This window comes from Schistocerca gregaria, chromosome 4 (genome assembly GCF_023897955.1).
Source record: "Schistocerca gregaria isolate iqSchGreg1 chromosome 4, iqSchGreg1.2, whole genome shotgun sequence".
Classification (NCBI taxonomy): Eukaryota; Metazoa; Arthropoda; class Insecta; order Orthoptera; family Acrididae; genus Schistocerca; species Schistocerca gregaria.
This window is the reverse complement of record NC_064923.1, coordinates 165,303,964-165,331,484: the sequence shown is the minus strand read 5'-3', so window position 1 is coordinate 165,331,484 and position 27,521 is coordinate 165,303,964. Positions and strand designations below refer to the sequence as shown.

At 42.3% G+C, this 27,521-nt stretch overlaps 1 protein-coding gene across 2 annotated transcripts in view; it reads left to right on the top strand.

The window, feature by feature from the left end:
- The window catches only part of LOC126266964 (synaptogenesis protein syg-2-like), a 410,598-nt gene that overhangs the window by 319,694 nt on the left and 63,383 nt on the right, over window positions 1–27,521 (top strand). For both annotated transcript variants that reach the window (XM_049971690.1, XM_049971691.1), the window contains exon 8: window positions 3,566–3,696. In XM_049971690.1, coding sequence (XP_049827647.1) covers window positions 3,566–3,696 — 131 coding nt within the window. The remainder of the gene's footprint in view (window positions 1–3,565; window positions 3,697–27,521) is intronic.

Genomic DNA, 27,521 nt, shown 5'->3' with positions numbered 1-27,521 from the left:
AAAAATTTCATGGTGGTTTTCGGTATCTACAATCATTTCCCTGTCAGAGGGTGTTTCTGTTCTAACTGAAACTCTGTTGATTACTATGGGAGAATAAGTATCAACACAAGCTGAAGTGAGGCTGCATGTTTACAAAATCGTTGTTTATAATACAGTTTCATGAAACAGATTATCTTACAGTATGGCCTTGTCTATATAGAAGAAGATGCTTCTGTGGTGGCAAATAACTCTTATGCATCTCTCTGTCTTGATACTAAGCATAAATACTGTGGAACTATATTGATATTCAAATTACAAAGTGATAAGTAATACCACAGAACCCACTGATCACGGTTTTTGTGCTGAGAGTAAGTGAACACAAGGACTGGATTGGCAGCAAAGATAGAAAACAAAAGAAGGTAAATGGTCACACTGTACGTGAAGTACACCAAATATTGTTGGAAAGAGTTTACTTACATTGTGTGTGAAGAGGGAAATTATAATATGTGTATTTTCCACTTAAGATGTATGGAAGTAAAGTCTGAAATTTAAATGCAGAAACTATCCGTGAATAGAAAGTGTTCTACGAGCAACTGAGAGATGCACGTATGGAATCAGTAGGACAAGAAATGGAAAAACTGTAGTAGAAAAACAAACTGCAGTAGAAGACTTAAGACTGTTAACGAAAATACAATGGAGGTATTGCTGAATCATTGTCAAAATCAGGCAGTTTCATTTAATTATAGATCAATTCCTTTTCGCAATTCCAGGTTCAAGTTTTGACTTTTTAGCTCCAAATTCCATGTCCCTACAATTTTTTTCTGACAGACAGCTAAACAGTAAGTCTGATAAACTGCATCCTTCTCTAATACCAGCTATTATTTTAAATGACTGATGTACTTATGCTATGAATTTAATTTACCTATCGTACTTGTTCTAATTTCATGAATTATATTTCTTAATACTGATTTAACACCTCGTTTTCAAATGATTTTATCCTATATTTGTCTGTTTACAGCTTCAGATGCTTTGCTGAATGCAGTAAATCATATTATTATCGGTTTAGAAGTTAACATTCTGTGGAGAATTATTAAGTTGAAGTTCAACAACTGCGCAGAATTTTTCAAAGAACCACCGTGATATATTGGCAGTTGTTTATATAAATAACAGGAAGATAAGAAACTACGTGGAGATGCGAAAAAATACCGATTATATCAAAGAAATACGAAAGCGAAGATTGATTTTTGGATAATCCCAATGAGTGACTACACTACATGGGCAATCGAAACAAAAACTTCTATATTTAAGGGGAAAAAATCGACGGCACCATGGACTGTATAAATATGAAATGACCTAGAAAGAAACCTGAAAGGACTCATTCTAAAAGAAAAAAAGATTTTAAAAATGAAATTACAGAATTCAGTAGCCCTTACAAATACCGTAAAAAAGACATCAGGAGCAACATGGACAGAAGAAAGAACCGGACAACATGGGGATAAAATGAAGGAGTATGGGAAAAATATTAAAAAACACGCAACTATCAGAACTACAAATTGTTACGTGGCCATCGTTGATCAGTTTTACGATAAAATGTGAACATGGGCAGCACAAATAGCCAGGCGAATGTATGATGGACAATCCGATCAAAAGTATCCAGACAACCCTATGAAATAGTGAACTCATAAGTAGATGCCACAACATGCGGACGTGCCAGCATAAAAGATGGACTGCGTTGTCCGAAGGGAGCGAGAGCAGCAGAGTAGTTTGGTCTGGAGAGCTCAGTCACTTCGAATGTGGACTAGTCATTGGATGTCACTTGGGTAATAAATCCATCAGGGACACTTCTATCCTTCTAAATCTGCCGTAGTCGACTGTTGATGAAGTGACTGTGAAGCGAATATGTGAAGGAACAACCACAGATAACCCAAGACAGGCTGACTCACTTAATAATGAACAGGGACTGTCGAGAGTTGTGGACGACGGTTGTAAGAAATGGCATGTAATCTGAGGAAGGAATCGCTGGTGACGTCCAAAGCACTATCAGCAGTCCAGCCAGTAGAGTGTCCTCGGGAAAGTAGTTAAAAATGATGGGGTATAGTGGTCCAACTACTCCTCATTAGCTACCCATTTCTGTAGACAGAAATACGCTACGCTTGCGGTGGTGCAAGGAGCAACAGAGCAACAGCACTGGGTAGTAGATGATTGGGAACAAGCGATCTGGGGTGGTGAATCACTGTTTGCCCTCTGAAGTCCACTGGAAGGGTTTATGTTTTGCCAATGCCTTGAGAACTCTGACTACCATCAAATGTAATGCCAGCAGTGAAGAACAGACGAGTTGTTATGATAGTGGTGTGATTTTCGGGGTTACGGTGTGGTCTCCTTACTCCGCTTACATAAGCGCTGAATGAGGAATGATATGAACACATCTGCTGCACTATGTACTGCGCCAAGTATAGGAATAGGCGGAGACGATGTTTGGAACAGAGTCACGGTTGCCGCTGTTATAAAGCGCAGCATCTGTCATGCAATGGTCTATGGACAATACCAATACTGAAATTACCTGTTCCACGACCTGAACACAATAGAACACCTTTGGAATGTGTCACAAGTCAACTTCGCTTCAGTTCCCAGTGTCCAGCATGATTATCTTCATCAGTTTGGAGTCTTGATGAATAATAGGTTGTCATTGCCCCACCGACATTCAGACGTCACACTGAAACCGATCCCAGCGACGTTCGAGCCGCCATGAGGTCGAAAGGTTGACTGACCCCCTATTAACGTCCGGCAATATTTTTCAACCAATGGCTCTGAGCACTATGGGACTTCACTGCTGTGGTTATTAGTCCCCTAGTACTTAGGACTACTTAAACCTAACTAATCTAAGGACCTCACACACATCCATGCCCGAGGCAGGATTCGAACCTGCGAACATAGTGGTCGGGCGGTTCCAAACTGTAGCGCCTAGAACCTCTCGCCCACACCGGCCGGCTAAATATTTTTCCGCTAACTTTTGATAAAATAATGTATATTCGCCAAGAACTGTTTTGGTTTGCTCTGAAGAAGTAAAAGATGAATTTGATGACCACGTAGTGGTAGGTGGCTATATGACATTAGGAAACAAGAAGGATCAACGCAGGTACACATAGTTCGAGAATACAATGCATGGAAAATCTAGTGGAGACATTCATTCAGGCTTGGATCGCAGCGGGCAGATAGTGGTGATTAAAATGCAAGGATTTCTGGACAGGCGTGTATATGTTAATATCAGCAGCTGCAGAAATACGTATAACGGGAATAGGATTCGTTATGTACAGGAAGGTAGGGCAGAGCAATAGTTTGGTGATCACTTTCCGGTGATTTCGCAATCAACTCATTGGTACGCTCCATCGGAATGAGTGTTTCTTAGATTAATATCTGGGATAACTTTTCGCAGTGATTGGACCGTTTTTGTACTTCATCCGGTATCTGGTCCTCTAAGATGTCAATCTCTTGCATTGAAAGAGATTTCGGGATGGAATTAGATCTTTATTATACCTCCCAGTACTGTGTGGTGTATATTTCAATATAATTTGTGTACTTGATGCAGATGCGCCATCTACCGAGCTGCGACTGGGTCCTCGACTGCACGCGGACGACGTGGAAGAAGGCAGCGACGTCTACTTCGAGTGCCACGTGCGAGCCAACCCACCTGCCTATAAGGTCTTCTGGAAGTTCGAGGTACGTGCCTACTACTGTTCACTTATCCTGTATTTTATACTCAGCAGTCATTCGCACGGTTTCACACATTTCATTTTTAACACTATGGATTCTCATCAAGCGCAGGACGATTTTCTGACTATGGCCATTTGAGACAATCTATACTACTTACCTTTTTTGTTTCTTCTTTTTTTTTGTGAGTCATCGGTCTCTTAACTGGTTTGGCACTGACCGCCACGAATTCCACTCCTGTTCCAACGTTTTCGTCTGAAAGTATCAGTTGCACCCTACATCCTTAATTATTTGCTAGATGTATTCCAGTCTCTGACTTTCAACTTCTATGACAACTTTAGTGCTATCTATTCCTCTTCAACTGTAGTGCCTACGGAGTTACTCATTATCTGAGTGTCTACAGCCTCAGAGAATTTCAAACGTAACTCTTCATTTCTTAGTTCTTCCGTATCCTACGTTTTTGCGAACTGATTCTTAGTGACTAGTTTCTTAAACCTCAGGCTACTCTTCATCACTACTAAACTGTGATGTAAATGTATATCTGCTCCTTGATAAGCCTTACAGTCCAGTATCTGATTTCGGAATCTCTGTCTGACCATGATGTAACCTAACTGAAATCTTCCACTCACTATGTCCCGACAGTTTGCAAGTGTACCTCATCCTCTTGTGATTCTTGAACAGAGTATTCGCTATTACTAATTGGCATTTGTTGCAGACAACAATTAGTCACTTGCTTCCACTACCAAGCCCATGTTCTCCCGAAACCCCATCTTCTATTCCCTCCGCTACAACTGCATTCCCATCCCCCACGACTATTAGATAATCTCCTGTTACGTACTGAATTACCCGTTAAATATCCTCATATACTTTCTCTATCTCTTCATTTTCTGCTTGCGACGCCGACATGTGTACATGAAGTATTGTAGTCGATGTTGGTTTGCTATCGATTCTGATGCGAATAATCCAATCACTGAACTCTTCCAGTAACTCAATCTCTGTCCTACCTTCCTGTTCATAACGAATCCTATTCCCTTTATTACATTCCACAGGTGGTGATATTACAAAATACTTAGCTGTTTAGAAATTCTTGTCTTCTTTCCATTTTAGTTCACTGACCCCCACTACATCTACACTCCTGGAAATTGAAATAAGAACACCGTGAATTCATTGTCCCAGGAAGGGGAAACTTTATTGACACATTCCTGGGGTCAGATACATCACATGATCACACTGGCAGAACCACAGGCACATAGACACAGGCAACAGAGCATTCACAATGTCGGCACTAGTACAGTGTATATCCACCTTTCGCAGCAATGCAGGCTGCTATTCTCCCATGGAGACGATCGTAGAGATGCTGGATGTAGTCCTGTGGAACGGCTTGCCATGCCATTTCCACCTGGCGCCTCAGTTGGACCAACGTTCGTGCTGGACGTGCAGACCGCGTGAGACGACACTTCATCCAGTCCCAAACATGCTCCATGGGGGACAGATCCGGATATCTTGCTGTCCAGGGTAGTTGACTTACACCTTCTAGAGCACGTTGGGTGGCACGGGATACATGCGGACGTGCATTGTCCTGTTGGAACAGCAAGTGCCCTTGCCGGTCTAGGAATGGTAGAACGATGGGTTCGATGACGGTTTGGAAGTACTGTGCACTATTCAGCGTCCCCTCGACGATCACCAGAGGTGTACGGCCAGTGTAGGAGATCGCTCCCCACACCATGATGCCTGGTGTTGGCCCTGTGTGCCTCGGTCGTATGCAGTCCTGATTGTGGCGCTCACCTGCACGGCGCCAAACACGCATACGACCATCATTGGCACCAAGGCAGAAGCGACTCTCATCGCTGAAGACGACACGTCTCCATTCGTCCCTCCATTCACGCCTGTCGCGACACCACTGGAGGCGGGCTGCACGATGTTGGGGCGTGAGCGGAAGACGGCCTAACGGTGTGCGGGACCGTAGCCCAGCTTCATGGAGACGGTTGCGAATGGTCCTCGCCGATACCCCAGGAACAACAGTGTCCCTAATTTACTGGGAAGTGGCGGTGCGGTCCCCTACGGCACTGCGTAGGATCCTACGGTCTTGGCGTGCATCCGTGCGTCACTGCAGTCCGGTCCCAGGTCGAGGGGCACGTGCACCTTCCGCCGACCACTGGCGACAACATCGATGTACTGTGGAGACCTCACGCCCCACGTGTTGAGCAATTTGGCGGTAAGTCCACCCGGCTTCCCGCATGCCCACTATACGCCCTCGCTCGAAGTCCGTCAACTGCACATACGGTTCACGTCCACGCTGTCGCAGCATGCTACCAGTGTTAAAGACTGCGATGGAGCTCCGTATGCCACGGCAAACTGGCTGACACTGACGGCGGCGGTGCACAAATGCTGCGTAGCTAGCGCCATTCGACGGCCAACACCGCGGTTCCTGGTGTGTCCGCTGTGCCGTGCGTGTGATCATTGCTTGTGCAGCCCTCTCGCAGTGTCCGGAGCAAGTATGGAGGGTCTGACACACCGGTGTCAATGTGTTCTTTTTTCCATTTCCAGGAGTGTACATTAAGCTGTAGCATTTCCCTGTTGAGATTTACTAGCTTCTCTACCACGTTCAGACTTCTGACATTCCACGCCCCGATTCGTAGAACGTTATCTTTTCGTTGGTTATTGACTATTGTCTTCATGGTCACATCCCCCTTGTCTGGAACCTTCCCGTAGATATAAATGAGGAATTACCCCGGAATCTTTTTCCAGTGGAGAGATTGTCAAGATATTTTTCAATTAAAGGCCACATGTCCTTTAGATAAACATTGTGTGGTATCCATTGCTTTCTGCATCTTCACGGTACTGATCCTTGCTGATTCATCCGCCTTTAGAGTGGTTTCCCACTTCAAGGGCGATAGAGTTCCCTAAACATCTGTTTGCCCCTCCGTTGGATGAATCAGAGTCACATCTTAATTTAAAATTTAAGCAGTGGAGAGGTTTCGAACACCTGAGACAGAACTTTTTGATTATTAATGGAAGACGCTAACCCTAGACCACGGGGCAATTAAAGATATTGGTATATGTGTACCACCTGAATGACTGCTGACGATAGAACTTCCATTTGTTACGAGTTTCGATTCAAATGGGTATCGGGTAGCATAATGTTGTTATAGTAATAGTGATCTAACTGGCATGTAGGTGTGATCCTTGGTATCTTCTCTTGGTCAGTATTTATTCAAAACTTGAATATTAATGAGAAATAGCTTTCATGCAAATGGAAAGAGCACGTTGTTCTACACATGAAGACTGCTCCACGCAAAATTCAGTATTTAATTGGTCCAGTTAAGCTGCTGACACAGGTCATTACGTACAATACAATCTCTCTTCGATTGGAACTGTTAAGTATCATCCGCTTCGTCTGGAACACAATGTGACTAGAGCTGTTCGAATACTCACATTGGATTCCTTAAGTGCAGTTAAGCTCGGTGTGGTACTGCTATCTCGACCGGAGTCGGAACCATGACCTGCCAGCTACTCCGCGGGATGCGCCTTGAGCAGAAAGTGACACAGCATTTCCGTGCTTTTGGCTGCTGAGCGGAGCGATACCTTGATAAACGGACAGGGTTTGTGACGGAGGTTACATCACATATCTATTAATTATGTAGTCTTGGAAGTAATAGTATGCTTTCACATAAATGTCTTCTCTTACAGTAAAAGTTGGATTTCAGACACCGTACCTTATTTTCTTTAAAGACTAACTTACACTCTTACCGAACTACTGGTTTTAGCCTGACGTGGTGGTATATTTGAAATCGTATTCCGATTTTATTCTTCTTGTCTGTCTAACATCTTGTCCATAGGATGGCAGTGATACTGTATTGCAGTCGAAATGTGAACTGAAGAACTTTATACAGTATTTTAAATCGATGTTGCTTATGTGTATATGTCACAGTTAACAATCTCATTATGTACGTATGTGTTTAACAAAGTGACCAGCGTAACCATTCTTGCTAAAAAAATTACATTTTGGCCACTATATGCAAGACCATAATGTTCATCATTCCTACACCACCCTCTTCCATAAACAAGCTACGAAACCATACCATTTTTTACATTCAGCGATCCAAGAAGTGTAAGAGCTGATTTCGAAATTTACAGGACTAGCGAAACAATATGCAACTTAATATATTAAGTATATTACTGACGTGGCTTTGGGAAGGTTAAATGTTTATCTATTTTCGCCGCTCGGGGACGCCGTGTGGTCTATGGCGCCTTGCCACGGTTCACTCGGCTCCCCCCGTCGGAGTTTCGAGTTCTCCCTTAGGCATGTGTGTGTGTGTGTGTGTGTGTGTGTGTGTGTGTGTGTGTGTGTGTGTGTGTTGTCCTTAGCGTAAGTTATATTAAGTTTGATTAAGTAGCGTGTACGCATAGGGACCTACGACCTCAGCAGTTTGGTCCCATAGGACTTACACAAATTTCCAAATTTTATTTTCTTACCTTTAATCAGTTTAACTCAATTTTTTGAGAAAGACACCCGTAGTTGGTGTCGAAGCCTCGTAAAATGGAAATATGTTGCAACCCGCTGTTTTTTTTTTTATACGTATTATATGCCTATACCGTTTAGTCTAACAGCAGTGTTTAAAGTTGTGATAGGTAGATTAACGAAATTAATAGAATGGTTAAAAACATGGAATGTTTGTAGTTGTTACAGAGTGTTTTATTTAGATGCAAATATTAATGCTGGGCCACTAAGCTATTGAGAGGTAGGAGGGGAGGAATGAAAGATTTCACCATTCTTCGTACTCTTAATGTGGCGTCATCTGTGGAATTTGGGAAGCCGGTACGGCTCATTCAGACTCTCTTAGCTGTGTGGTGGCGACATGGCAGACGGCAGCTCTCATCTCTTGGGATGGTGGACGGGCAGAGACTGTTGCATCGTTGTGTTATCGCAGCGTTGAGAGGAGGATGTCAGATAAGGAAACTGCAGTGTGAAGCCTGTTGCTTACGTCCAAGGTACTGGACCACTGATTATGGAGCAGAAAGAGAATGAGTCACAAAGTGACTCCTACTTCGGCACTGTCTGAGGAACTGTCCACTTCGCTTCGCCTGGCTGTCCTCAGCTCATAGATTACCCACATTTGTCGTCCTCTCAGTCGTTTGAGGGCCTCATTTGAAGTGCCGACGAATAACTAATAGTCGTTCCGTGAGCCCGCCTCCCAGTGCAAGTTTGAAATTTCCGATCCTTCGTTGGCTAGTCGTCCGTCTGGAACTTGTGTATTTCTCACGTTTCTCTTTCATCACCGTATGTAACACTGACCATAATCAATCAAGCACTTTATTCTGCCGTTTCGCTAGAGTTCAGTCTACAAAAAACTAACTTGTTGGTAAAGGCCATCTGTGTGTGAAGACTTGGAATTCTCACACATCTGCTTCGTTCTCGTATCTCCAGATGTTCATCATTTACAAGCCATTCTCTTGCTGTCCACCAAACATTATACACAGATCAAATATTCGCGAGCAAATCCTCGTTTTATACGCTGTTTCTGCGTACATTCAGAGTGCTCTTGCTTCTACGTGTCGGCTCAGTGACCGCAGGGTTGCGTGACTTATCGACGTAATTCTTCCCGCCCGCCAAGCATTTTGCCACACAGTGCAACACTTCTCCGGCAAGCTAGACGTTTCACGATGAAGAGTTGCGGCATTTTTGTGACGTCTTTTCCGTGCCTGAAGGGATTTGCAACAGCGTCATTTTCTCATTGCTGTACACAAAGTGGCCATTTTTAAACCATCCCACGTGTGGGTACAGAACGCGCTCGTGGCCGCGTCTCCGGCTATCGCTGCCTGCGGTCCAAACTGCTCTACTGGTTCTCAGCTCCAGGTTCTACCCAACAATGAAACTGCCCTTTTTTCCCACCATAGACTGTCTAAAAATCTCCCAACTCGGCATGCCCGGTGGCGCAGATTGTTTCAGAACATTTTCCAGAATCACTTCCTCATTCTAAGGCCAATGCTTCAATATTCCATTCGTCAGGGGTGCCTTATTTTCCTACGCTCGTCTGATTTTTATGGCCGCTTTGCTTTCTTCGCAATTTGTTAGTTTACATCCAAGGTTGCAGAAATTCATAACTTCGTTTAATGTGTCGTATTAAAATTAGCGCTAATGTCTTATTTTTGGTTTTCTTCCGTGTACAGTCAGTTAATGTACTGTAGGCTTATAACACTACCGTCTGTCTGCTACTGAGAGGAATTTTGTTGTGTTGACCGTGTTGTAATTAACGAAGGTGGCTTATCGGAAGTGAAAGTCAGAATTATGGAAATATTTGAACAGTAACAAACAAAAGTTTTCCTATCTGTACTGTTTAACATGTAAAGAAAACGGTCGCCAGCCTAACTAGGCAAGAGAATGATTAACATTCTCGTTCAAGAAAATAGTTACTAGTAACTTTAAGGGATAAACACAACCTATACTTTGTCACACGCGAGTGCAGTGAACTCTTGACACATACGTATGTTTTAAGATTGAAGCTAACAACTGGAGCAGCACAAACTATTTGCAAATTTATAACAGATACCGAAACACAGTTTTACTATAAGGGCTTACACAAACTGGATGGTCTTTATAACGTTATTATTACTATTCACATCAGAATCATTAATTGGATATAGGTTAAGTCTCTCTCGGTTAAATACTTTACTATTTAAAATGAAAGTTAATTGGACCCCAATCACAGGTTGCTTCTCACTATCTTTTCAAAAAAGAAATTATGGTTTTAATAATTAATGGTCTTTCCGTTACTTGTTACCGAGCATTAACACAATAGACAGACTATGGATCCTGGTGTACTATTCATATGCACTTCTAATACACAAGAGAGACAAACACTTAGCAAACGTAAGTATATAACGTTTCATACTGCAGTTTTCCACTCTTACTACATTGAGAAACAAAATTAACATATATGTAAGATAGTGGCTCACCTTCTGTGATTTACAACTGGCAGTAATGAGATCATTTACGAAGCAAAACTTTATAAGCCTCAGTCTTACGAACTCTTAATTTGAAGTTGGCAACAATACATTAATAAGCAGTTTTATTAGGAAAATTACTTTCATTAACTTTAACTTTCTTTTTTTATGTTCAAGAGGCATTAATTCGCAGAAACACTGGTCTTTAATGTTCTTTCAGTAGGGACACTCGGAAATCACTTTAGTTCAAACGGAGAGGAACCTGACAGGTCTTATGATAAGGAGAAAAATCAAGGTAGGTACATAAACTCAGTTATAAATTACCTTATATTTGAGCACACTAACACATCCATTAAGCTTATCCTTCACTGTACATTGCTATAGTGTTCCATTACAGTGATTGCGCAATGTGGTGGCGATTGCATGTCGGTAGGTGGAATTACAGGTAGAACTGCTGGGCTCAGTCATTTCTTGGTGGCGATGATAGATACAAATTCCAGAATAGGTCCAGCTATTTATTCATCCATCCGAGGCATTGGAAAGTAGCAGAAAAAGCCTCTCTCCGGACCAGCACAATATGCACTGTTACATTGCAGTTCACAGTTTGGTAGCTCGTCCCTGACTGGTGGCTCGCCCCAGACTGACTCTTGTTCCACCTTTTCTACCTAGGCCAACCACAATTTGCGCGCGATACAGTTTCGTTCCCGAGGGGTACCACTACTCCTTTTATATACTAAAGAACTAAGAACCCTAAGTGAGGATCAGTAGTTTACATAACAGCAAACAAATACAATAAATAAAACAGATCATTTGTACATATTGACATTTCTACCAAAAATTATTCATACAAAATTACAATTATATACAGTAAGTTTTGTTCCCTCCAAATGGGACAAAGAATTGAAATGACAGATGCACTACATTGCATAGAATCATATCATGAGATCGAAGTTCTTACAAAGAAAGGGGTATACAATTTTATATTATCGATTCAAACAAACACATTTACAGAAGATCAATGATGTAACATTAAATAAAACAAAAGCAAAATAAATCCGTACAGCATAAGAGCTGTGGTGTTGCAGGCTTTGCACTATTCATACTTTTATACGGCTCCTGTAATTCATTTTAACTACCTCTGAAGATAACAATATCATCAGCAAATTTGGTCATCGGAATCATTTCACCCCGAAATTCAAATTTATTTTTGAACGTTCCTTTTATTTCCATGACTGTTTCTTCGATCTGTGGACAGAACACTATGGACGACTGACTGCATCCTAGTCTTGAATCATAGCACATCTTTCCATGATTCACAACATTATGGTTGGTTCCCTATGGGTTCATCTAAATACGAGGCGTATCCGCAAAGAAAAGTCCGATTAGGAGCAGAATGGAGACCACTGTGGAACGTAAGTTTGCACAGATGTGTTGGGCAGTGTGCCTGTCGATCGCTTCATTTCACCCTCTTCAGTTCAGGGCGCAAAGTGATCATGTAGAAATCCCTAAGACAAGAGTGTCTCCCACAAAGTATGTGGATCTGGTGAGATATTTCGCCTGAGGCTATGCAGCCCACTTAACATAAATGTCATGCGTTTCTTTCTTCATGAGAATTTTCAGCCGCATTCTGCAGGGGCAGTGAAGACATACAGCGTTTTCGTGGTAAATGATCACCTACAATACAGACCTAAACTGCCTCCCTCCATTGTTCATCTCTGCTCACATGAACAGCTAGCTACGAACACAACTATTTGGGTACAAACAACGAAAGGCAAACCAGTGTAGAGAATTGGCGGAAAGCACAGGCGGCTGCTTTCTGTGACGAGGGTACTGGAAAGTTTGTACAACGCCACGACTATTTAGAGAGGAAACTGGAAGGTGTTGATAACGGTTTCGGATAACAAAATTTAGATTTTAACTGTGGTTTTCATTTCATGACTGATCGCTCCTTACTTTCTAAACAGCCCTCATATTACTCCTATTTTTTCTCATAATACCGATCATGTTGCACCAATATACAGTGCCAGATTCTTCTTCCAAGTCGACAGATCCTTGATTATTCTTACGCCTTCTTTCCACTATCATGCGCAAAGTGAGATCTGCTTTTATCTTTCCTGAAACCTGAACTAATCCTCACATAAGCGATGCCAAATTTTCTGTACCATCCTTCTGTATATTAATTCTATCGCTAAGTCATTTGCCTGATATATTAAGCTAATTATGGATTAATTCTCGCAGTTATCTGCACTTGTTATCAGCGTGACAGAGTGGATCATATTTTTTCGAAAGCGTTGTGGAATGTCTCCAGTCTGATGTATTCTACTAACCAACGTGAATAGTGATTTGTTCGCCTTTTCTACCACATACTTTAGGAATTCTAAAAGTGTTTTATGTATGCATTCTGTCTGATTTGATTCTGTGTTTTACAAAGCAGTGTCAAATTCTTCATTGGATGCTCTATGTCTGAAAAATCGTTATCTGATCCTTCTTCTATTACGTTAGCAGATTGTTTCTCCTTCTCGTAGAGACGTTAAATAAATTATTTCCACTTATGTGCTCGCTCCTTTACGATTATCAGCGGTATTCCTCCTCGCTCTTAATGTTCATACTTAAGATTTTTAATGTCACCTAAGGTTACTGTAGCCTTTCTATATTCTGAATCCGTTCTTACATCCATTTTGTTTCCCTCTTCAATTTATTTCCATTGTGACTGTAGCCATTTCACCTTAGTTTCCTTGCACTTCCGGTTCATTCCATTCTTGATTATCATATTTTGCTGTATTACTGTCCGTTGCTGAACATTGTTGTACATTCATATTTCTATTGTTATTAAATGTTTCTTCTCGGGGCTGCCGGTGTGGCCGAAAGGTTCTAGGCGCTTCAGTCCAGAACCATGCTGCCCCGGGCATGGATGTGTGTGATGTCCTTAGGTTAGTTATGTCTAAGTAGTTCTTAGTTTGATGACCTCAGATGTTAAGTCCGATAGTGTTTGGAGACATCTGAATTATTCTCGCCTCTGTGTACTTAATTTTTCTTTCCAACTTATGCGATTGGCCGTTCTAGAGACGGGAATTTCTCTCTAACTGAACCGCCTACCGTTGTATTCACTTTCTACATCTATATTTATACTCCGCAAGCCACCCAACGGTGTGTGGCGGAGGGCACTTTACGTGCCACTGTCATTACCTCTCTTTCCTGTTCCAGTCTTGTATGGTTCGCGGGAATAAGGACTGTCTGAAAGCCTCCGTGCGCGCTCTAATCTCTCTAATTTTACATTCGTGATCTCCTCGGGAGGTATAAGTAGGGGGAATTACCTACAGTCTCAGAGAACTTCAAACATATTTTACCTTTCTTCAGCACCTAAGTACCCATATTATTTCCACATTGAATCTTTCTGGCGATTCTCCTAAACGTCAGCGTACTCTAAATCATTAGGCTATTGAATTGTGGTCTGCGTCTATTATCTGATCATGTGCACGACTTACAGCCCAATATCTGATTTTGGAATCTCAGTCACACCATGATTTAATCCAGCTGGTATCTTCTCCCGTAACACTACCTACATTCTCTTCGTTACAAAAGCATTGCCATCCCCACGATTATTAGATTGTCACTCCCTGGTCATAGTCTTTCACCCATTATGAGGCCTCATGTACTCCGTCTCGTAATCTTTAGCTCGTGACGTTGGCAAGTATACCTGAACTAATATTATTGCCGTTGGTTTTCCGTCCATTCCGATGAGAATGACCCTTCATTAAATTCTTCAAAGCAACTCACATTCTGATAGATTTTCATATTTATAACGAATCGTACCGTCTTGGTAACGCTTTCTGCTGCCGCTAATATTATATTGTATTCGTCTTACCACAAATCCTAACATTCCTTCCATTTCACTTCACTCTCTCCCCCCCCCCCCCCCCCCACTATATCCTGATTGAACCTCTGAATTAAATTTTTCATATATTCTAGCTTCCCTGTCCCTTTCACACTTCTGATAGTCAACGTCCCAAATCCTAGTATGTCACCCTTTCGCCGTTTTCTTATTCGTCTTCTGACGGTCACCTAACCACTAGAAGTCACGGAGATCCGTGATGGGGGACTAGTCCCGCATATGTTGTCAACTAGGAAACCGTCATGACGCGTTTCCATTAACTAAAGGCCACATGTGCTGTGGGTACAAAATGGTGCAGATGGTTCAGGGCACTATGGGACTTAACTTCAGAGATCATCACTCCCTAGAACTTTGAACTACTTAAATCTAACTAACCTAAGGACATCACACACATCCATTCCCGAGGCAGGATTCGAACCTGCGACCGTGGCGGTCGCGTGGTTCCAGACCGTAGTGCCTAGAACGATCCGGCCACTGTGGATACACATTAACTGTCCTCAGAGCAGTTGTTAGGCAGGACGAAGGTGACTCCTTATGCACGAACTCTTCAACCGACGTTGCTGATGATTTATGTGGAGAATTAAAGCAGAGGATGAGATGGAAACCGTGTACAAGGAGATTTTTATTACTAGTCAAAGACGCTACCCCTGCGTCACAGCTATGTTAAAATGATGTCCCGCTGTGAACAGGCCAGCTGTCTGCACACTGGAAACAAATGGCACCAAGTAGTACATGTGAGTAAATTCATAAATAAAAGAGTGTTCTATACTGTTCGTAAATTTACATAACTTCGTTTGAAGACTAAAATACTTTGCTATGTAAAAGTTTCTTCGTTGTGACAACTTATGTCAGTTTATACCTATCATAATCTGATCGACAGTTATACGCTATACATTATAAATTACCATTTTGGTACCGAACTATTCTTTTGACATCAGAGGTCGGTTGTAATTTTTGTGAGCAGAGACTGGATATCATGAGGCTACTGAATATGATATTGTAATTGTGTATCATACGATTGTCAGAACCGACAGACTTTTACACAACACCTTCTCGTTTTCCAGAAATCACATTTCTTACATCTTAGATATAACAGTGTACCATAAAGAGACCTCTCAGTCTACCTATCTGATATGAGTTTAAAATTACGTTTTCTGAACCGCAAGTTATTAGTACGAGTCAGTTTTCAAACTGTATAAGATAGTCATTTGTAGTATCAGTGTGTTACCATTGACAGTTGTGAGTAATCTTCTCAGCAATGAAATTATGGCATTCTCATGCTACTTACCTGTCCACTGAACCAAGTTATCATAAGCTACAAAAAATGGCTCTGAGCACTATGGGACTCAACTGCTGTGGTCATTAGTCCCCTAGAACTTAGAACTACTTAAACATAACTAACCTAAGGACATCACACACATCCATGCCCGAGGCAGGATTCGAACCTGCGACCGTAGTAGTCGCACGGTTCCGGACTGCGCGCCTAGAACCGCGAGACCACCGCGGCCGGCCATAAGCTACATCTCACAGTGACCATGAAAGTGAAATGTCGACGTAGCATAATGTGGCGTTCTTGATAATGAAAGAATTCATGTTTACAGGAAAATATCAAGTAGCCTGAGGAGTGAATAGGTATTTTGATTTTGGAGAGAGGCGTGCTAGGCTAGTGCCTGCAGTAGTTCAAAGCCAGTGTACCAGGGTGGCGTAGCGGTCAGTGCTTCTGCCTAGTTAGCAGGTGACTAGGTATAGAATCCTGGTCTTGGTACATATTTTCATTAGTGGCTTAAATCTACATACACTGAAGAGAAAATGAAGCTTGTACACGTGCCGAATATAGTGTAGGACGCTCGGGAGCACGCAACACGACGTGGTATGGAGTAGACTAATGTCTGAAGTAGTGCTGGAGGGAATTGACCCTATGAATCCCGCAGGGCTGTCCGTAAATCTGTAAGAGTACGAGAGGGTGGAGATCAATTCTGAAAAGCACTTTGCGAGGCATAAGAGACTTGCTCAGTAATGTCCATGTCTGGGGCGTGTAATGGCCAGCGAAATTGTTTCAACTCAGAAGAGTGTTCCTGGATTCAATTTGTAGCAATTCTAGACGTCTGGGATGTCGCATTGTCTTGCTGGAATTGCTCCAGTCTGTCGGAAAGCACAATGCACATGAATGAATGCCGTTGATCAGACAGGACACTTACGTACGTGGCATCTGTCACAGTCGTATCTAGACGTATAAGGGGTACCATATCATTCCAACTACACTCGCCTCACACCATTACAAAGATTCCACCAGCTTGAACACTCCCCCGCTGACACGCAGAGTCCATGGATTCATGAGGTTGTATCCATATCACTACACGTCCATCCGTTCCATACATTGTGAAACGAGACTTGTCCGGTCAGGCAACTTGTTTCCTTTTATCAACAGTCCAGTGTCGGTGTTGACGAGCCGAGGCGAGGCGTAAAGTTTTGTTTCATGCAGTCATCAAGGATACAAGAGTGGGTCTTCGACTCCGAAAGCGCATTCGATGATGTTTGCACGGCGACACTTGTTGATGGCCCAGCATTGAAATCTGCAGCAATTTGCAGAAGGGTTGCACTTCTGCCACGTTGAACGATTGTCTGCAGTCGTCGTTGGTCTCGTACTTGCACCATCTTCTTCCGGCCGCAGCGATGTCGGAGATTCCTGATATTCACGTTACAGTAGTTAAATGGTCGTACGGGAAAATCATTACCTCATCGCTAACTCGGAGCTGCAGTATCCCATCGCTCGTGCGCCTACTGTAATGCCACGTTCAGACTGTCTTAAATGTTGATAAGTGTGCCGTTGTAGCAGCAGTAACCGATTTAACAATTGCACCACACACGTGTCTTATATAGGTGTTGCCGACCAAAGCGCCGTATTCTGCTTCATTACATATCTCTGTATTTGAAACACATGCCTATACCAGTTTCTTTGGCGCTTATGATACAATAGTCCTAATCGAAAATGACACATGAGACAGAATGAGTTCGAGGGAGTTTCGAGTTCCTGTTACAGGAGGTCTTGTGAGGCCTCCGCATATTCGGCAACAACATAAAATAAAGCACTATGGATTAGCTCTTACAAAACAAACCTTCCACAATCTAACCTGGTTAATGAACTGAAACAGCAGAAATGACCACACTAGGCGACATCAAGGAGGTGTGCAGTGTCTAGCAAAGTGAGCTACCCGTATAGTACCAGATGGTTTTGTCGCACGTGTGGTGTTGGTTCTAGCATGAGGAATAGTTTTTCAGAACAGCATAAAGAACAAACAGTTCATGGAACCGCTAGTTTCGATGTGATACCACTTTACGTAAAAATATTCTTTTCTTTTTCTCAGAACATTTGTTCTTATCTTAATGTGACGTACTTGAATGAACCTGTGCTAATGCAATACAAAATCTAAAAAAGATGCTATTGCTGATAAGCGAAGGGTTGATGCAGGACGTAGTGGCATACGGCGATGAGTACGAGGACCGCCGAGGGAGGTGGGGACTAGCAGAACAGAAGACTGGTAGCACGAGAGATGACTTTCAGTGGGAGAGGCTGTAACCGCCACTGCAGACAGGAGAGATGGAGTTCCCCTCGTTTCTTCTTCACCGCGAGCTAGATGAGAACCGAGGTGCGCGAGCAAGTAAATGCTCTAAGTTCAGCCCTCTCTAACCTTTGCGCAAACTCGTTGTACAGATGAAAGAAAAATTAGCCCGACGTGAAGGGGTGCGCAGGTAATTTAGTTACATGATGTATTCGTTCGCACATTTCCGCGGTTCTTTATACTAAAAAAGTGTTTAATTCCATGAACTGTGATATTAACTTGGATGAAAGCATTTTCTCGGCAACGAACAATCACGCTGTTGTTTATCCTTTACATAGCTGTTACTCTGTTTCGAACATCTCGCACCACGTGTCCATCTGTTTTGTTTAGAATGTGCCGGATTGCTATAGGCAAACGCGCTCGCATACACTGGAACGCACTTGTACACAAAATCGTTAATGAATAGCCCAGGGCTCAACAACAGCGAAAGAATTTCTCTTTTTCGCTGTATTACAAAGGGAATGTGCAACAAAGGCTTTCGGGAGCGCACTGGACGTACGATAAACAGAAAACGAAAACGAGGTATTGCGTTACTGCCCATGGGAAGTCTAACGAAATAAAGTATATAGATCAGTCGCTCTCAAATTTTCACAGAAACGTGTCAGATAGCCCATATACTTTATAAAACGTTGTGATTGATGAAAGTGGTCATCTGAGGAAAAGCTATTTATATACTTCTTTTTGTCTGGGTGCCGTACGGTAGCAGGAACAGACGATGAAACACGTGTGTATGCAATGTGGTAAGCCCACCTAAAGGGCACGGGACTAATACCAAAAGTTATAGACCGGATAAATTCGTTTTTAACATGTGGGAGCAGCGACTGATGAAGGGAGTGAAAAATTTATATTGCACATCTTGTTCCGTATCACGAGTTGTTTCTAAGACACCAGCGAGCTTCCTTCTTGAACTAAATGCATAACCGAAGAAAGTCTCTGTAAGATTTACAGTATAAGCAGAAAAACGCGTAGATGGTGTAACTGTAAAAAATGCATTCTATGCGGTAGACATAGCGACAATTCTCAGTCGGTGACGTATTACGCATACTGGTGAAAAGAAACACATTCAGTTTAGCTTCTCAGCCGCTTCATATATCAGATGGTTAGCTAATACAAATATGAATATACGGGGGAGGAGAAATCATTAAAAATCCCTTAAACTCCGTTAAACTTCTGTTATACGATAAATTAATCTCAAACGCCGTAATTTCAACTAAGTACCTAAGAATTACAGTTACGAACATCTCAAGTTGGAAAGAACACGTAGGAAATGTTGTGGGGAAGGAAACTGACGACTAAGTTTCATTTTCAGAACACTTAGGAGGCGTAACAGATTTTCTAAAGATACGGCCTACACTTCGATTTTCCCTCCTCTTTTGGAGTAGCACTGCAGGGGTGTGGGATCCTTACCAGTTACGGCTGCCGGAGCACACCGAGAAAGTTCACAGAAGGGCTACTTGTTTTGTACTATCGAGAAATAGGGGAGAGAGAGTGCCACTGTCACGGTACAGAATATGTGGTGTACATCATATGCTTTGTGGTGTACATCATACACTTTGTTTCCTCACGAAATTTAATACATGAGCATTTCCTTCCGAATACGAAATTATTTTTTTGACGCCGACATACTTGGGGAGAAACGGCCATCATAATAAAATAAGAGAAAGATATAGGTGCTCTTTATTCCGCGCGATGTTCTAGAGTGGAATGGTAGAGAACATTATTGTGAAGGTGGTTCGGTAAACCCTCTGCCAGGAACTTACGTGTGATTTTGCAGAGTGTCATGAAGATGTAGATGCAACTATACCACAAACTAAATCAAATTAAAGAAGTAGCTTACAGCAATGTTTACAGTCCTATGGTAACAGACGACGTACTTATCAGAAAAAAGAGACAGAGGATAACAGCACTATTTTATCCTCGACGGGCAATACGAAAACGCACTGATAACAAGTGGATCCGCGAGCTATATATGGGTAGGACTTCACACGCTATCGCCAGGAAACTAAAATCGAGGAAATATACTCCAGGTATTTACACTAGGAATACTGTTGCCCACCTTCTGTTTAACTGTAAAGAAAAGCTCTGTTTCCATGTTACAACTCATTTTCCCCAACTCATTAATGGAGAGGAACATAGAAGAACAGAACATTACAATGCTGGGGAATGTGCACTCTTGGTGGCGTCTGGTTACGTTGTGTTCCGCAAGTGTTTTATTTTTCGTGTTCCTGTAGCCACGCGACGAACGACATCGCCTGTTTATTGGTAGTATCAACTGTTCCAGCGATCAGTACGACCGTTTCCTGCATATGGATTACTACATAGAGTTAATCAGAGATGTGGCTCGTGGAAAGACAGTCAACACACGTGCAAAGATGGCAGATGCCCCCATTTGATGTATGGAGTAGCTGGTGGCAATACAGGAAATCGTCTGAAGAGATTGATCGTCGAATAAGGAAACATCGGCTATTTAAGCCTATTACTCGCGACTGGTGGAAGCCAGGAAGGCCTAGGACACCGCAACTGGAGACGGTAATTCTTCATGCAGTTGACTGCGATCATAGTGTCAGTACAAGACATGTAGCTGCTACACTAAATGTTGGCCACGTGACTGTCTGGCGTGTGTTACACGTGGACCAGCTGTATGTACACCATTTACAGCGAGTGCAGGAACCATCAGCAACTGATTTTCCTGCTCGCGTGCTCTTCTCCGAATGGTTTATTCAACAAAGTATCGACACTAATTTGAATTCAAGAGCGATGTTCACAGGTGAGGTGTCGTTTCAACGAGATCAGATTATAAATTTTGACAATCGCCATTTACTGGCAGACACAATTCATCACGCAACTGTTGAAGAAAGTTTTCAACAAATATTTTCTGTCAGTTTCGTAGGGGCTCACTATGGTGTCACAATAAATGACGCCCAGTGAGAACAGCTCAACCCGTTGGTTCCCACTTCCCCCAAAAGAGGTCACCGCAGGAACAGCAGCTCCGCTGCTTAACCTGCCCTTAACCCTACACCTGCCATATGTAGCCAGAGTTTTACAGCGAGCGAGCGAGGGACTCACTTTCTTCCACCCATGCTCAATGCACAAATTTATTATAATTTCGTGGAGAATGTTCTACCTGACCTGTTAACTGTGCAACAAACCATGTACTTCATGCCTGTTGGAGCACTTCATCATTTTAGTGTTAATGTCCGTTGGCTTCTAAATAACAGATTTGGTGCCTGATGGGTAAGACATGGACCAGTTAACTTCAATTGCCTGGAATCCACAGTCTCCCTACCTAAAACCTACTGGACTTCTTCTTTGGGGGGCAATAGAAATCTCTTGAATATGGAACACCAGTACAAAGTGTTCAGAGTCGTCATGCCAGTATTATCGAAGACTGCGAAACCATACACAATGCTCCAGGGATATATTAGTGCATCCGAGATTCACTGTGGCGGCGGGTTGATGCATGTAATCAATAATGAACATCTCCAGTGAATAAGAGTTGTATGTGGTGAGGCGGTGAGTTCCGTTCGTGTGTTTTTCCCAGGATTAATGACTTGGAGAAAATTCGTTGGAACATGAAAACAAAGGCGTTCCAGACCCATGTTCATAAGATATAATTTCTTCGTCTACCTGTGAGAGTGTGGTCTTCAATTTGTGCGGCACATGTTTGTTACACGCTCTGTGTAGGTCAGTCACGTAGGCCATAACTAGCAGACTGACTGAGCATGAAAGCAGTTGAAGACTGAAAAAGAAAGCTTCGACATTTTCTGAACATGCTCTGAGTGCAGGTATTCATATGATAACATATATGATGTTGTCCATAGAGGAATTAAAGGCAGAAAACTAACATTATTCGAAATTCTGGTCATCAATAGACACCAGTCAAAGTATTCTGTTCTGGTTTTTAATGAGAAACATAGTTCTAGTACTCGCCCCTTAATAAAGCAGCAACTGCCTGTTATTATTTCTCACACCATCAGATAATAAGCTTATTACACCTCTTCCTCGCCGACTTTCCATAGACTTCTTACCTTCCACATCTTCACTCCTTTTTCAGACAGTTCATCGAATTCTCCAGTTTGTCCATGTGAAATAATAGCCTGCGCCATTACTCGCTTGTACAACATATTTGCCTTGTACGCTCATATAGTTTTGACATTTGGATACAACCACACAAGATTTGTTTGCTTTGAATCTCTTGGAGCATTACATTATGGTTGTGTTGTGTATCGATATAGCTATACAATATACATTTTTCTATAACATTCTTTGTTCCGCTAGGAACTCTCGCTGAAGTTGTGTAGACTACATGTTTTGTCTGAATTTATCTGACGTTCGCCTACGAGTCCGAACTCCGGTTCATAACAAACTATTGAATAAGTATTATTGCCAAAAATTAATACTCCGTGTTAATATTTTGAGCATGTCTAATTAATTTCTTAACACATACCGTCCAAAAAGTTTGGTGTCGATGACTTTTACAGAAGCTGTGCTGATACTGGAAGTAACAGAATATAATAGCATTTACGCTGAAGCTCGTCATGCATGTTGTACAGGTCCCATACTGCTTACGAAGACAAAATCATCGCATCACAGTCAAAGAGGGCGTTGATTAAGTAAGCGACACGTACCATATCGGCCACACTATGAAACATTTGAGAGTACCATTAATTATGACTGATTGAGAAAAAAAATGGAAACCTAAAATAATGTAACAGCATTTAAAATTTGGCGCTCTTCCTAGATGCCATTTCTCCCTCTGTAAAAACAGATGTTTCGCCAATATAAACTGTTTTGTCCTAGTTTAATGGATTGAGCTTACTTCTGTCAATGAAAAGTTCAAACAAATATCTGTATGTCGACACACCACACTGAGTACAGGTAGCTGAAAAAAAAAGGGAGAGAGAGAAAGAGAGAGAGAGAGAGAGAGAGAGAGAGAGAGAGATGGGGAATGGGGAAGTACGATGCACAGTGCACAGCCTATTGACCAAAAATTTGATAATGGAGTTTTTCTTATTTTTTTGAGTCATCTGTCTATACATCCTCAATTATTATATGGGTGTAGTACAATCTCTGCCTTCCGCTATAATTTTTGCCTTCCATCGCTCCCTCTAATACCCTGGAAGTTAGTTCTTGAATTGTTTAAGATAGCCTATCTTCCTGTGCCCTCTTCCTGTCCGTGTTTCCCGTATATTCCCGTCCTCGCAGTTTCCCCACACAATTTTTCCTTTCATTATCAGCCCACCTAATTTTAATATTCGTCTCTAGCACCCGATTCCACATGCTTCCAGTCTTTCTTAATCCGGTTTTCACAAAGATTGTGTTTCACCACCATACAATGCTGCTCTCCGCATGTACATTCTTAGTTATTACTTCCTTCAATTAAGGCCTGCGTTTGATCGAAGTAGATTCCTCTTGTCCAGAAATGCCCTTTTTGCCAGTGCTAGTCTGATTTCCATGACCTCATTGCTTCATCCGTCATGGGTTGTTTTGCTGCCTTGCGTCAGTATTCCTTACTTCCATCAACTTCATGACCACTGGTTCTGATGTTAAGTTTCTCACTGTTCTCATTTTTGTTATTTCTAATTTCTTACATCTTTCTTCTATTTACTCTCAGTTCATATTCTGTATTCATTAGGTTTTTCATTCCATTCAAGAGAACCTCGTATAACGTGGATAACATAATATACAACTATATAATTTAGATGATATTAGCAGCATGTCACCGACACAGTTCAACATCTATACTGAGGTTATTTAAGGAACTGGAAATACATGAAGGTAAACGAGACCAAAGATGCTGTCACTTCAAGGGTAAGCTATATGCAAATAATGTTTTCTTGATACCAAATAAGGAAGTAAACTTGCAATATCTGATGAGTTAATTACATGAACATTGATGACCATGCTATAATATGACAATATGTATGAATAAAACTAATGTATTCACTTTGCGGAAATGAGAAGTCCCAAAATAAATTGTTATTGAAGACAAAGCACTGGAATAAGTCTCCAGTTTTATTTATTTCGGGTGCGAACCTACTTACATAACGATAAAGACGTACAGAGCAAAACAAGTAAATTGTAGTACATATGTGGAACTGTATGTAAAAGCTTAACGAGTAAGACGAGGAAAACTCAAAAAGTTTTACGGAACGGTAGCTGTACCTACCTTGCTTTTGCAGTGAATCCTACACCGAAAAACAAGAAAGACAAAACCAACAAACAATATCTTCTGAAACACAAGAGAACGCACATGGGTTATATTGATGAGAATGACAACTATGGTAAACAAAATTCCATTTATTATTATACTTTATATCACGACACGGTCATATACCCAGAAGAAATTCGCTAATAAAGTCAGAACTAGACTGCTCTCATATCGAGTCAAAGTCTTTGGCGTGACGCGTACTCTCATCGATTAAACATCAAGTGAAGCGTAATAAGCAGCTTATATTCAAGGCAGATTTGGGGGCGTTGGAGGGGTGGGGGAAGGGCGAGGCGAAGACCGACGGGAAGGGATCTAGAACAAGAGGTTTGCAGACTCAGGCAGAAACTTAAAGAGACGTAGAAAATACCAGAGTGCATTATAACTTGTTTCCTAGAGTGGCAACATCATCTAGACTTCATTTGTAGGGTCGTTAAACAGAAATGCCAGCTATAGTTTTTAACAGTTTTTGCACGGGCAGCATCTGCTGATCTCTATCGTTTCCTCACAATATGTACAGTTAATAGTTTATTTATCGTTTAAAATATTTATTTAAATCAAATCGTTAAAGATAACAGATTTCTCATAAATACGTCATCAGATGCCAATTACAAACAAATTCTAAAGAACCGAGGGCATCTTGGAATGAAAGTTTCATGAAGGTTTCCTATATTACGTCGGGAAAGCCTCAAATAGCACAGCATGAATGACAAACAGTATACTTCATCATTAACTACAATCTAAGACAATGGTGAGAATACAGACATAAATTAAATGTTAACCACTATTGTTTTTTCATCTCATATATCTTCCAACAAATACTCGGAGTTTTGGTCTCCTACATCGCGACTAACTTGACGTTGTCGAATATATGATTCTCGCACATTTCCGAAAATTCTTCACTCGTTACAAATGATTTTTTTGTGGCCGAAATTATCGCAACCAACTTTCCGCAGGCGTTTACTTTCGCGAGCTCGCTATTAATTGGTTGCCGTTTAACGACTCCAGCTCCACAACGGTGCATTTCCGCACGACGCCCAGCATGGAGGAAAAGCGTTGGTTTGTTTCCCGTTACAAACAAAATGGTGAAAAGCGGCGTTTTACGTGCCCATTCGACAGAGCGGTTCCAAATTAAACTAGTGCGAATTTGGTTTTATTGACACGTATTACAGCGGCAGTAAAACACGAAGGGTAACCAGTTCTCCAGCAACGTCAGAATTGCCTGGCTCGCGCGGACTGCTACCGCCGTTTAGAAGTGCTGTTTAGTCGTTTCTGGACTACTGGTAATTTATCGTGTTGTAACGTTCTGTTACTACACAATGTGATCAAAGGTATCCGGACACCTGGCTGCAAATGACTTACAAGTCCGTGGAGCCCTCCATCGGTAATAGTGGAATTCAATATGGTGATGGCCCACCCTTATCCTTGATGACAGCTTCCACTCTCGCAGTCATACGTTCAGTCAGGTGATGGAAGGTTTCTTGGGGAATAGCAGCCCATTCTTCACGCAATGCTGCACTGAGGAGAGGTATCGATGTCGGTCGGTGAGGCCTGGCATGAAGTCGACGTTCCAAAACATCCCAAAGTGTTCTGTAGTGTCCAGCTCGCGGCTCTGTGCAGGCCAATCCATTAGAGGGATGTTACTGTCGTGTACCCATTCCGCCACAGGCCGTGCATTATGAAAATGTGCTCGATCGTGTTGAATGATGCAACCATCCCCGATTCGCTCATCAACAGTGGGAAGCAAGAAGGTGCTTAAAACATCAACGTTGGCCTGTGCTGTGATAGTGCCACCCAAAACAACAACGGTTGCACGTCCCATCCGCGGAAAACAGGAACACACCATAACACCACCACCTCAGAATTTCACTGTTAGCACTACCCACGCTGGCAGATGACGTTCACCGGGCATACGCCATACCCACACCCAGCCATCGGATCGGCACATTGCGTACCGTGATTCGTCACTCCACGAAATGTTTTTCCACTTTTCGATCGCCCAATGTTTACGTTCCTTTCACCAGGCGAGGAGTCGTTTATAATATACCGGCGTGATGTGTGGCTTATGAGCAGCCGCTCGACCTTGAAATCCTACTTTTCTCACCTCCCGCCTGACTGTCATAGTACTTGCCGTGGATCCTGATGCCGTCTGAAATTCCTTTGCGATGGTCTGGATAGATGTCTGCGTATTGCAAATTACGAGTTTTTTAAACTGTCGGCTGTCCCTGGCAGTCAACAGACGAAGTCGGCCTGTACGCTTTTGTGCTGTACTTGTCCCTTAAATTTTCCACTTCACTGTCACATCGATAACAGTGGGCCTACGGATGTTTAAGAGTGGTAAACTGACGTACAGACGTATGACATAATTGACACCCAATCACCTAACCAAATTCTAAGTCCGTGATTTTTATGGAGCGCCCAATTCTGTTACCTCACGATGTCTAATGACTGTTGAGGTAGCTGATATGGAGTACCTGGCAGTAGGTGGCAGCACAATGAACCTAATATAAAATATGTAAATTTTTCGCGTGTCCGGATACTATTGATCACATAGTGTACATATCGATAAAACTAATAATGCGCTAGACTAATTTGGGGCCGCACTATCGAATAGGCACTTAAAACTCCGCTTTAAAAATCATTCTCTTTGTAATGAGAAAGAAACCAACGTTTTCCATCGACAATGAGTGCCACATGAAAGAGGCAATGAGGTGTATTTCTTTGGGCCAACTAGCCACAACATACAAAAAACAAAATTGCGAATTGCAATGAGCTGCTGAAACAGCAGAAAAAATGCACCTGACGTTTCTTTGGAGGGCTATTCGGAAAGTAAGCTCTGATCAGCCACGAAAGGGAAACCACAGTAAAAACTAAAATCTTTTATGTGCAGCAGTTTGTTACACCTTACAGTTTGCTCTTTACGTAGTCGCTGCTCTGACTTCGACATTTGTCGTAGCGTTGTCTCACGTTTTGAGTACACTCATTATAGAAGGCAGCCTCCTATGCTTTCCCTCACTTCGCTGGTCTGCAGTTAGTTGCGTGCGCCAAAATGTGTTCCATGCCAGCGGTTCATGCGAGCAGAGCCGAACATCAGGCACTTCCCATCTAAACCGCTGTACGGGAGTCCCCATTAAACCTGCAGTGTGCGGCTAAGAGCTGCCATGAAGAA